The following is a 12,775-nucleotide window of genomic DNA, read 5'->3' as shown; positions in this document are numbered from 1 at the left end:
GTAAAGTAAACTTTTAGATCAAACTCGCATATTGTTTTCTTATAGTGATTTATTATTTAATTATCATATTTTAATTGTATGTAATAAGCTTCTATAATAGTTAAGTGAGGACGATTGATTTCATTTCTTTTAAACTTGACATCGGTCAGATTATTGCTTTTTGTAAATAGTTAGATATCTATAATTTTAATTAGAAATTATTAAATTTTATAACTTGGCCCCATATAGTTTAGTCTAATATCCGCCACTGCATAGCCATATCGACGCTGATGTGGACGGTCAAGGTTACGTGAACGTAACCGATGAAAAATTGTACGCGGTTGGACTAAATAAAGCTAGGATTGGGTCCATCTTTGGAGTTTATTATGATTTTTGGTACGGGCTTGGATTTCGTATGGGTGCAATCGGAAAATTGTACGATTTGCATGGATGAAGGTTCGAGACCTTCATATAATGGCTCAAGTTCTTTATACTACCATGCATGCGACCTTTTTGAACCCAATTGTGGTCTTGAGGCGTCTGAGGTGACATGTGGTGGTGACAACCGTTGCATTTATCACATTTTATATGGTGATAAAACGGAATCGAGGGGGATAGTTGTTTGGGATACCATGTTTCCTTACGTTGGCAAAGGAAACAACACTATACCATTCGACTTGACGTTTGGTATAGAGACAAACAATACTTGTTTTCCTTCTTCAACAGATTGCCTTCAAGGTGTTGCCGGATTTGGTGCGGGTCCCCTATCAATTCCCTCCCAACTCTTTGTCCACCGATGGGGTTTTTGCCTCCCTACCGACACGTCCATGGATGGCTCTTTCCTTTTTGGTGATACCATCACCATTCTCGGGGAGTATAGGGTCGCTCCGATAAAATATGATGATGGAAGTGTCTACTACATAAAACTCACCGGTGTACTTGTAGGAGCATATGGTACGTTATCCAATAAAAACTCATGTTATATTTGTTGATGCGGGGACGACGATCACGTGTTTTGAAGTTGAAATCATGAAAGTAATTTATACGGCTAAATACACTATAGTTGATTTATATAATGTTGATCCAATTGTAGTACCTCCGAAACCGTTGTTGTGTTATGACCAGCCATATGATATTGAGATCACCATTCAAATGAGCCAAATTTTCATTACCATGAATGATATCGATCTTGATTGGTTCAAGACTCCAAACAACGAATATTGCTTAAATTTTATCGCGTCGGATGATAACATTTTTGGAAGCAAGCATATAGCGGGCTACATGGTAGTCTACGATTTTATGATCCCAAGAATCGACATTTGGAGATATCAAAAGGACCACTTAGTAAAAAGAATGCAGATGTTTGTTTTTCTCCGACATGAACTTATTGCTTCTATGTGTTTATTTTCTTGGTTAATTGAATCATTTAACATTTTAGCATGTGTTTAGTTGATTAAAGAAAGTGGGTCGTCTAAGTTGTAGGACTAAGCCACTAAATCCTTGCTTTAAGAATTATGGCTTTATAGGTGTATTTCTCATTGAATGTTTACATTGACACACTATTCTCACAATATACATCTTTGATTCTCCAATGTTTAGGATTGTTTATTAATTGTGCTATATTAACATCTTATATACTTATATATGTACTCGTAGCCAGTTAAACTTACGAGTACTACTAGAGGTGCTAACTACGTATAATTCCTAAAATTAAGGCATAACATTAGCTAAGATTACATCATTAATATTGAGTATTGACTTTAGATTGTCAATCCTTAATAGATAAGTGTATTGTGTATACGAGTTTGGTTTGTGCTAAAAAATATGAATTTTTTTGTTAAACCCAACCCCAGGCCCTTTCCCTTTTTTCTTCAATAGTGTCATACTTTGATTCTTTCCAATTATTATGTAATATGAATTTATTTATTACTCACTAATATACATATACTAACACCTTTGATTCCCCAACGATTCAATTGATTTTCACGCTTTATTAGAGGCAAAGCTACAATCATATAAATTATTAACAATTAAACCCGATGCATCATTGTAAACTTAGGGAAAATTTTTAAATTACCACCAGAAAATGTAATCATTTTCGAACTAACCACCCGTTTAATTTTTTATTTTAAATTACCACCCCTTAAATTAAATAAATGCTCAGATTACTACCCATTTTAAAAATCCGGTGGATTTTCCATCTATAGACCCCACCTAACGCTTATTTTGACCCTTTTGACTGATTTTTTTCCCGATTTTTTTCTTTAAAAACGCTCTCCTAACTTCAATTCACATTTTTCTCTTTGAAATTTGGTAGAATTTGGTGAAGGAAATGTGAATTAAAGTTTAGAGAGCGTTTTTAAAGAGAAAAATCGGGGAAAAAAATCAATCAAAATGGTCAAAATAAGTACTATACCGATAAATATAGTTATATGTGTATATAAAATATACATAATTTCACGTAATTTGTTAAATATATAAATAATTTTAATATAAATAATTTTACCTTAATTAAACATATTAATAATAGGATAATTTGCCAATTACTACCGCAAGTTAATACCACTTTGTAAATTACTACCGCTAATTAAAAAAGTTGTGAATTACTACCGCAAAAATTTTAAAGATGTTGCGATTACTACCAAACCCCCATTAAACGAACCTAACTATGGCGTCGTTATATCCCATTAAACCCAACTATGACGTCATTATATCCCTTATCAAGGTTACTTGAACGTATCCGAAAATGAAATTTACATGATTGGATTGAAGTTGGAACGAGGTAGCCCACTAAAATCGGAAGTGGTACTTTTGGTTTTCGATATGGGATCCGATTTTGTATGGGTACAATCTTCCAATTGCATGGTATGCATGGATGGAGGCTCGAGGCCTCCATACCATGGCTCAGGTACATTATGTTACCAAGAATGCGATTTTTTTAATCCAAATTGTGATTCTAACATACCCTCATGGACATGTAATAGTGATAGCATTTGCCATTATCACGTTGCATATGGTGATAATTCAGAATCCTCGGGAATAGTTGGTTCCGATACCATATTTCCTTACTCTGACAAAGGAAACAACAACGGTAGAGGTTATACCTTGACATTTGGTTTAGGCTTAAACAACACTTGTTTCCCAACACCGCGTAGTTGCTTCCAAGGAATAACTAGCTTTGGCGCGGGTGCGCTATCGGTTCCCTCCCAAGTCTTTGCAACAAGGTGGGGTTTTTGCCTCCCTCTAAACAATTCCATCGATGGATCTTTTCTTGTCGGTGAAGGCATCTCCATTCCCGTACGTTATAGCTTGGCTCATATAATACGTGATGATGAAACCGTCTACTTCATCAAACTTACCAACGTGTTCGTAAGAGGAGATGGTACGTTGAATACAACTTATGAAATAGTAGTTGATTCGGGGACTTATCTAACATGGTTTGTATCTGAAATCTTAGACAATCTCGTTTCTACAGTTAAAAACTATATTTTCGATTTATATCATGTCGAACCAATTGGAGAATCTACACCAGCTTTGCCACGTCCAATGATGGTATCAACATACTCGGCCACAAGCACATCGCAGGCTACATGGTAGTCTACGATCTTTATGATCATCAAGATCGGAATTTATTGACATGTAACGAACCACTTACTGGAAAAGAAGCAAAGGTTTGCTTTTCCCCTGCATAATTGTGATCATTTATTATTCGGGGAGTATTTATATTTATTAAATAAATCTCGTGTGTTTTTTATGTTGTGAATTGAAAGTTTTATGTGTATGAATAGTTGAATACGGATTACTAATTAGCCAAATTGGTATAAAAGTTAGCACCTTTGTGACAGATTGGTATAAAAGTTATCGCCGGCAACATATTGGTATTAAAGTTAGCAAGTTGTGACAAATTGGTATAAAAGTTAGCTACCGGCAACATATTAGTATAAAAGTTAACAAATTGAGACATATTGGTATAAAAATTAACAAGTTGTGACATTTCACCCTTTTTTTCTTGCCAAAGGAGTTTTTTTTTTAATTATTAATTTTATTTGTTGTTAATTCTCATTTTATGCCAAATAATTCTCTCCTCCATGCTCATGCACCTAAGATAACGACTAAAAAAATAAAATAAAATAAAAAATTGTGAGTTAAAAAATAATCTCAAAAAAAAAAAGAATAAAAAGAGAAACTTTTATGATTTAATGTCTCAAAAGTTAAAATTAGCATGTAATAAGTTATAATAAATATTTAAGAAGTTAGGGAGCAAATGTATTTATATAAAACTGAATATTGGGAAGAAAAAAAAAAGAAGCTCCATACAATATTGAAAATATTTAATCAAAGAGCTTGATCTTGTAATAATTCTTAATTAATTCAAACAAACCATGCATCGCACGGTCTTCATCTAGTCTTAATATTTCTCTATATTTTTCTATTTTTCCCTTTTTTATTCTTTAACTTCTTTTGGGCTTTTAATAGCATCCAAGAAATTTACAATAAATATTTGAAGCAAAAAAAAAATAAAAATAAAGAAAAACAATAGATTTGAGCTCGCTACAAGAATAAAAATAATTATTTGTACAATATACACTTATTATTCCAACAAGAAAGAGGGTTAAATGTCATCACTGGAAAATTTTTATACCAATATGTCATCACATGGTAACTTTTATACCAATATGTCGCCGGTGATTAACTTTTATACCAATAAATCACAACTTGCTAACTTTTATACCAATCTGTCGCCGGTGATTACTTTTATACCAATATGTCACATGGGTGCTAACTTTTATACCAATTTGGCTAATTGGCCATACTTTATTATTACTTTACGAGTTTGATTTGTGTTACAATAAGATACTTCGTATGAGCTTTTTGTTAAAACCTAACCCAAGCCCCTTTCCCTTTTTTTAATTTATTTGATTCTTTCCAATTACTATGTAATATGAGTTAATTTATGACTTATAAACATAGTGATTTTGTTATAAGCTTACTAATATACAAATACCTAAGACAAAATCAACATAATTACGAACTAAAACCATTTTTTAAAATATAAAGATAAATTAATAATATTGCACTCTACACTCTTACAAAATGCCTCGTGGTCATCACGGAGATAACCAAGACACCATTCCAAAGACGGATATGAACATTATTGAAATTAGCAACACTATTAGGTATAAAAAAAACGCCTCCAGAAGTAACCATATCTCTTTTCATCACCAAGGGTGGACATGAGAAGTTTGTCTACCGGCTTTCGACGTAGTCCACTAACCACTATAGTACGGCTCGTGTTATCGACTTTGACATCGATTTCTCCCCTACTCATTCCAGGGATATCCATATTTTGTATGCTCGTAGGGTTCGCCTTCACTCCATCTTGACCAAGTCAAACTCCCCTTTCATTTCATGTCGCTCGCTTATCATACTCTTTCACAATGCTACAAACATCATTACCCACACAATATTATATTCATCGTCACCATTGCTACCGCCATTACCATCACCACTCTTCTGTTTTCCATCTACGGAAATAAAACAAACAATTGGTGCCTGCTCATATTTACTTAATTTCAGTTCAGTTCAATTCAGCTCTAATCAGTTCAATTCAATTCAGTTCAGCTCCAATCAGTTCAGTTCAGTTCAGCTCCTAATTTCCTTCTCTCATCAAATATTCATTTCAGCTCAATTCTATTCAGTTCAGTTCAGTTCAACTCCAATTAGTTCAGTTCAGTTTAACTCAGCTCCAATCAGTTTAGTTCAGCTCCAATCAGTTTAGTTCAGCTCAGTTCAGTAAATGTGAAGTGTGAACAGGCCCTTGATCAATCGATGATAATAACAATAATAATAATGATAATATGTCTTTAGTTTTTATATGGGCTTTTTGTCAAAAACTACCTAAAAAAACCCATATTTTGTGAGAAACTACCTAATAAAAAAAAATGTTATATTGTAAAAAACTACCTTAGAAAAAGTAAAATGTTGTAAAATACTGCCTAAACCGAATTTATACATTTATAAATAGTATAATAGTATATATTAAAAATTACAACGTTTCTAATTTTATGAAACTCCCATATATCAGCGGTTAAAGAAACAAATCACAACTTTCCTTTTTAAATTTTTTCAATTATATAGAACTAAATAAATAGATTGTAACCCACCTACAATAGATGGGTAGCAATTTCAAAATATATATTGATTATCCCGACAATGCATGAATTGGAAAAATTAATGCATAGCCATAAATAAATAGACTGTAAAAGTTATTATGATTGAAGACACATAATATAATATGAAATGGAAATACAGTAATTTTTATGAAACTGAGTAAATTTACATGTAATAATGTACGAAAAAAATAAAGAAATTATTATCATTCACAAAGGTCGTACTCTAAAATAGTTCAATGTGAGTATGTGACCAACCTTCTCCGTGACCTGCTGGATCAGACTTTGTGTTCAATTCAATTGGATTGAAGTTCGAAGGTTGGCAAATGGTGAAGAAGAATTGATGATGATTTCAATAAAGTAGTGCAATGCGAATATGTGACTTATTATAAAAGTTGTTAATTATTAAATTTATATGGTGATTAATTTATACAATTAATAATAGATTCCAATATTCATCTAGTCTTTGCCTGTTTGGTGATTTATTGCATACATTGGCATTTTTTTTTTTTTTCGGTTCACATTTTGAGCTAATCCGGATCTGGGATCAGTTATGGGTGGTTAGGTCCTCCCTACCAAGTGTAGTCCCAATCACCACTACTCCAACAACCAATTGGTATATATATATGTATATTGCCCTCTTCAACATAATATATTAGTAAATAAATCAAAAGAAAAGAGTAAGGAAATGGCAATTATTAATCTATCGTACTAAAACTAAAATAACAAAGAAAAATAAACAAACCCAAAATTATGTTGGATTTTTATTATAATAGAAAGACAATCAAACATGTATATATTATAAAACTGAGAGAGTAAATATTATGATCATGAAATCGCAACTTAATTCGATCGACATTGTGTCAAACAAACTCTAAGTAGGATCAAAGGCCAATTCATTTCACTGGACTTTGCTCTTATTAGTACCATCAAATTCACAGATCTTTCTCCAAGATGTGATTATTAAGAGTGATGGTATTATTACCCAAGGTAAGTTGGCTAGAATAAAGTATGCATAGAAGAAATATAGACTTGCTGAAACTTGATTCCCTTCTATGAAAACAGTCATATAATATATTACAACACTATACAACTCCATCGAACATACAACCAATTGAATAGCATATCTATAGGATTTGTGTGTTGCTAAGGCATACCTGCAAAAATGTTGTACAATGTAAGAAATCTAGCTAGTAATGCTATATTGACATCTTATATACTCGTAAGTCGTAACCAATTAGGTTTTAAAAACATCACAGTTTAGCAATTAGCATGATTCAAATTCGAAACAGATTGGTTTCCAATCGAATTAACAACGAACTCTAACTCATACTATAGCATTAACAACTATTCTGTACCAAAGCTCAATCTAGTTGGTTCATTGCATTATTCGAATCAAGGTCATTGTGACTAGGAATCTATTAATGTTAAGATTACTAAGAATTTGTACATATTTCGCTATCCTTTGCTCTGCCTTTAGCTCCTTAGGGAAGGATCCAACCTACAAAGTTGGACTAGATTGAATTTTTTTTTTTTTAGAGAGTCATAAGGGCGAGTGGACTAAATAAATTATACGGGATATATGTTGTCCATTAAGGTCCCATCACACCATCCAAAAAAATACGATATAATCGTGCTAAGAATAACTCCATCCATTTGATACACTCATAATAAATAAATTAGTCTACATTCTAATTTTTAACTAATCATTGTTGAAATTAAACTAGCATGTGCTCGTGCTAATGCATGGAGTATAATGAAAGTCCACACCCATAGAAGTATACTATTACCGGAGTAGCTAGATAAAAGATAAATGTTGCTTAATTGTTACGCAGCTATAAGATTGGTTGGACCAAATACGAAGATTGAAATAGCTTCAAGAGCTATTGTTGTTGAATCAAGAGACAAATATCTGGAATCACCCTTGCTGTACTCTTTCCCTATAAAATAAAAAATATTAGCAAATCGAAAAAAAAGGTAATGTAGTCAAATTATAGTGAAGTGAGAATAATCACTCTTTAAACTAACTGAAGAAATTGAAGTAATTGATATGAGCAAGAGAAGTACATATTTCGGCGAAGAAGGATCCAGTCTTATCCTTGTAGAAATCAGGTTTGAAGGCTAAGTAGAACTCGAGTGTCAAATGTACTAAACCATTAAAGGTTAGCCAACATATGATCAATTTTTCGAGTTTCGTTGTCCTTGAAAACAACCCTGTGTCACAGAAGATGAACTGATGAGGGCTAAATAGTATATATGGTTAATTCATGTGTTAAAAACTCACTTGATCTAACCCGAAAATAACCCGATTCAAATTTTGACTTGTTTGTGCATATTTATTTAGTAGGACTCAACTTCAAATTAAACTTGACCCAACCTAACCCTATTGAATCTGACCCTGACACCGGAATTTACATCTAACATTTTTGTGCAAATTGTAATAGGCACAACGGATGTATATATAGTATTATAGTTAAACCATAAAACAAAGCAAATAACCCATCAACTAACAAAGATTAACTCATTTAAAGTTACTTACCACTAATATAAGATAAATTAATGAACATGAATATATCGAAAGAGAAAATCAACAAGTAAAGCCTTAATCCCAAAGATGGGGTCGACTGTATGAACCAAGATTTTATCCCGTGTAAGGGGGGCGTGATAATAGAGATAAACAGAGTAGAACAAAAATATACCTGATAGGATCCATGTGAGGCAGAAAACAGCGATTGAGGCAGCAGCTACAATACCCAAAATGATTGTTGCAGAGTAAATATTAGGGATAAAATCTGAAACATTAAAATCTTTTGGAAAATTTGGAAGATGAACCTCCATTCTTCTTTCTGTTCTTCCCCAAAAAATGATCTTGGATAATTAAGAGAAAGAGAAGTTTGACTTGAGATTTGTATGACAGTACATACACATTTTAGATTTATATACAATCCTGAATCATGAACATGTAATATAATATTTAATACTTTATTTATAAGCAAGATTATTATATACAGTAATATAGTTACAAAATAAATGCATGTAGTTAATTGGTTGCTGTCACACGCTAAGTTCAGGGCCGCCTTAAACTTATCAGGGACCCTGAGCTAATGGAGTTGTATAACCTCACCGGTCACCACCCCGGTTTTAACCGGGGGGAATTTTGAAGTCGAGGTAATCCTTAAGCTTTCTGCTAAAAAAAAATACGAGTAGATTTCAACCATGCTCCTCATCAGCCTCACTGCCTCGTATACTGTGGGAGTTTGTACTTTGAATGACAGTAACTACAGGAGGATGACTTGATAGCACAAAATTAACTGTCAACTCTCCATGAGGTAGCAATGTAACAGAAGAAATCGAAAACTTGCAGTAATGCACAGAAACAGATCAGGTTGCATTTTCTTGAGATTAAAGGGCCAAGGGTAACACATTATAAACATAGATCGAACTCAGTTAAAACATCAATGCATTGTAGAAAACCATCCGAACAGAGTTTAAACTTAGTCCGCCTATCTACAACATTCTCCGCTCTCTACTAAGTCCAAACATTGTCTTCAACAAACAGATAATAAGGTAATATTACCATCAACTTCATATAAAATTTCTCCTGATTCTACCATCAGATTAACATGACTTTCTCCGACAACTGTTGAATAAGAGGAACATTATCAAACACCAAGGTGAATTCACTCCAATGCAGTATGCATAGTACTCCGTAGTAAAATGGGCTCGAGGAATAATTACCCCCTTCCCAAATTGTTATTCAAGTATTATAAAAATACTATAGAATTGCCTCAAAGATATTACCGACTGAAGGATTATGAATGTAAGATCAAAGTAGCACAAGCAGAATTACACTGAATTTACGAGTACTATATAATGAAAAGAATTCATGTAACATAATGATAATAGCACAGCAGAAAAGAGGAGTTGCTTTAATTCAACAATTAAAGATCCATAATACTAGTAAATATTGCGAAATTTTTGTTCTAAATTGAGTAAATGAAGAATGGGAAGCTTATATTCAATGTGCATAAAAAATAAAAAATAAAAACTCATGTAACATTGACTTAACTACTGCTTAAGTTTCATTTGGTTTTTATCTTACTTCTACCCTCAGATTCACAAATTTTTCTCCAACATCTGATGATTATGAGAAACGGTATGACTCCCCATGGTGAATTTGCTCCAATGTAATATGCGTAGTAGTGCAATGGACTCACAGAGAAATGGTCCCCTTCCAATATTGCGGTTATGTAATATATCACGAGACCATAGAATTGCCCAAGAGATACAGCCAGCTGTAGAACATACCGATAGGATTTGTGGGTTGCTATAGCATACCTGCATGCATTATATGAGAGATCTAATCATGTCAATAATCATATGTTAAAACTCAGTTAAATTATCAGCACGATAAAAGATGAAGAGCATGCTAATTACTTACGCTGCTAAAAGGCAAGCAGGGCCTTCTATAACGGCTGTTACTCCTTCAACAGCAACAATTGCAGAGTCGAAAGAGGCATACCTTGAATCACCTCTGCTGTATTCTTTCCCTGTGAAATCCATATTATTAGACAAATTGCAAAACAACCTTCAAATGTCAAGGGGAAAAAAATGTATATCAATCCAATTAAGAAACAGGAGCCTTACAAATTTCGGCCAAGAAAAATCCATTCTTGTCCTTGTAGAAATCTGGTGAGAAAGCGAAGTATCCCTCAACAATCATATGTATTAGACCAGTGAGAGTAAACCAGCATATGAGCAACCTTTCAAGTTTTGTTGTCTTTGAAAAGAAACCTGTGTGACAGAGAACTTGGTGTATGAGAATGGAGAGTAATAATATACGGAGTACTTTAAGGTGAATCACAACTACATATTTCCTATGATCAATCCTAACCAACTTACAGGATTTCACGACCTCTAATTTCAGACAACAGTTGACCATTAAGGTGAATCCCTACTTTAAGGATGAATAACAACTAAATATTTCCTACGAACCTTCCTAACCAACTTGATGGAAGAAATTTTCATATCGTCTAGACTTGACAAACGACTTGAAAGTTCAGATATATGGTTAGTCCTACTCAACTTAAACTTTCTCATTTCATTCAATACAAGCACAAACCAATTGAAAAAAAAAAAAAAAAAAAAAAAAAAAAAAAACGCTACTCGTTATTGGAGTTGGCAATCTGTGCATGATACAAGAACACCAACATATTCGAAATGAACACACAACACAAACCCGAATTAACCAGAATAGGACATGGCATAACAAACTATGCAACTTTCTGATGCCTGAGTACATGGTTTGGCATACATTGAAACCAAAATCAGCAAATATAAACTCGAACACAACCGATATACCTACAGTGCCAAATCTCATATGATAAAACACTTGAGATCCTAACATACATTGGAGATAACATATCACCATGAATCATTAAATCAACAACTATAACAAGGTCATTAGTGCTGTATTTGTCCCACAAATAATTAGTTCCCGGGCAAACAAACACGGATTTATCGTGGTTCACTAACAATGCATTAGCTAGTCAGCAATCTAAGTCGCAGAATCAATGTATACAACACAATTATCCAATGCAGAGCAAAAGTCAACGAAAATTAATCAAATTTAAAATTTTTCTATTTAACAAAATGATTATAATTATGAAAAAAATCAGCACAATTCAAAATAAAAACCAATAAATTAAGAATAGCTTGAAAAAATTACCAGGAAGAATCCATGAGACGGAGAAAACAATAACAGTGGCAACACCAAAAACACCCAAAATTTCAGAAGCAGAAAGAAAATTAGGGACAAATCCAGGCAAGTTCAAATCTTTTGGTGAATAAGGATGATGACCCTCCATTTTTAATCAAGATTTCTTCTAGATCTTCCTACAAACAGAAAAAAAAAATGGAGAAATTTTAGAAATATTAAAAGGAACAACCCAACTCATAAAAAAAAAAAAAATTAAAATTGCATATACAATTTGGAAAGAAATAATCGAATTAAATTAATAAATTAGAGTTTAAGAGAGAGTTTGACCTTTGAGATGGTTAATGGATGAGATGGTAAGAAGAATGAGTGCAGAAAAATGGAGGGGAAATGCCAAATTCTTCTTGTATTTCCACCACTTCTTTTGTAGTGTCTGTCTTTCTCATTGGACAAACGGATAATTAATTAGTAGGAGCTCATGAGCTGGATAATTAATTAGTTATTGTGTTCGATATTGTTTGTTGTTTTCAATTAAATTGTGTTTATCTTTTTTTTTTTTGTCTCGTTATATGGTTTTTATTTCCATTTTTCATTTTTTTTTTTGGAAAAAGGATCATATGTTTTCAAAAAACAAAAAAAAAAAAAAAAAAAAAAAAAAAAAAAAAAAAAAAGTAATGTATATAGTCATTAATGATCAAAGGTACGTCTTAAACGGTATCCCCTCTTTAATTAGTTATCGTGTTCGTTATTGTTTTTTGTTTTCAATTAATTTGTGTTTATCTTTTCTTTTTTTTTTGGTCTCGTTATATGGTTTTTATTTCCAATTTTCATTTTTTTTTTTGGTCAAAGGACCATATGTTTTCAAAATACACAAAAAAAAAAAAATGAAGTATATAGTCATTGATGATCA

The 12,775-nt window shown here is 32.6% G+C and overlaps 2 protein-coding genes across 2 annotated transcripts; both read right to left on the bottom strand.

Moving 5' to 3' along the window:
- Window positions 1–7,044: 7,044 nt before the first annotated feature.
- LOC145612533 (putative 3-beta-hydroxysteroid-Delta(8),Delta(7)-isomerase) lies at window positions 7,045–8,987 on the bottom strand. Its single transcript, XM_081667886.1, has 4 exons — window positions 8,849–8,987; window positions 8,217–8,363; window positions 7,981–8,089; window positions 7,045–7,306 (listed from the first exon to the last, which is right to left on the bottom strand). Exons 1-4 carry the CDS (start codon window positions 8,985–8,987, stop codon window positions 7,051–7,053), a joined length of 651 nt encoding a protein of 216 aa, XP_081524012.1. The 3' UTR covers window positions 7,045–7,050.
- A 1,065-nt stretch (window positions 8,988–10,052) lies between these two features.
- On the bottom strand, window positions 10,053–12,347 carry LOC145611299 (putative 3-beta-hydroxysteroid-Delta(8),Delta(7)-isomerase). The gene is made up of 5 exons (XM_081666612.1): window positions 12,196–12,347; window positions 11,878–12,044; window positions 10,797–10,943; window positions 10,591–10,699; window positions 10,053–10,487 (listed from the first exon to the last, which is right to left on the bottom strand). Exons 2-5 carry the CDS (start codon window positions 12,014–12,016, stop codon window positions 10,232–10,234), a joined length of 651 nt encoding a protein of 216 aa, XP_081522738.1. The 5' UTR covers window positions 12,017–12,044; window positions 12,196–12,347; the 3' UTR covers window positions 10,053–10,231.
- Window positions 12,348–12,775: the final 428 nt, after the last annotated feature.

Source organism: Chenopodium album, chromosome 24 (assembly GCF_948465745.1).
Source record: "Chenopodium album chromosome 24, dcCheAlbu1.1, whole genome shotgun sequence".
In the NCBI taxonomy this organism is placed as follows: Eukaryota; Viridiplantae; Streptophyta; class Magnoliopsida; order Caryophyllales; family Amaranthaceae; genus Chenopodium; species Chenopodium album.
This window is presented reverse-complemented; position numbering and strand designations above follow the sequence as displayed.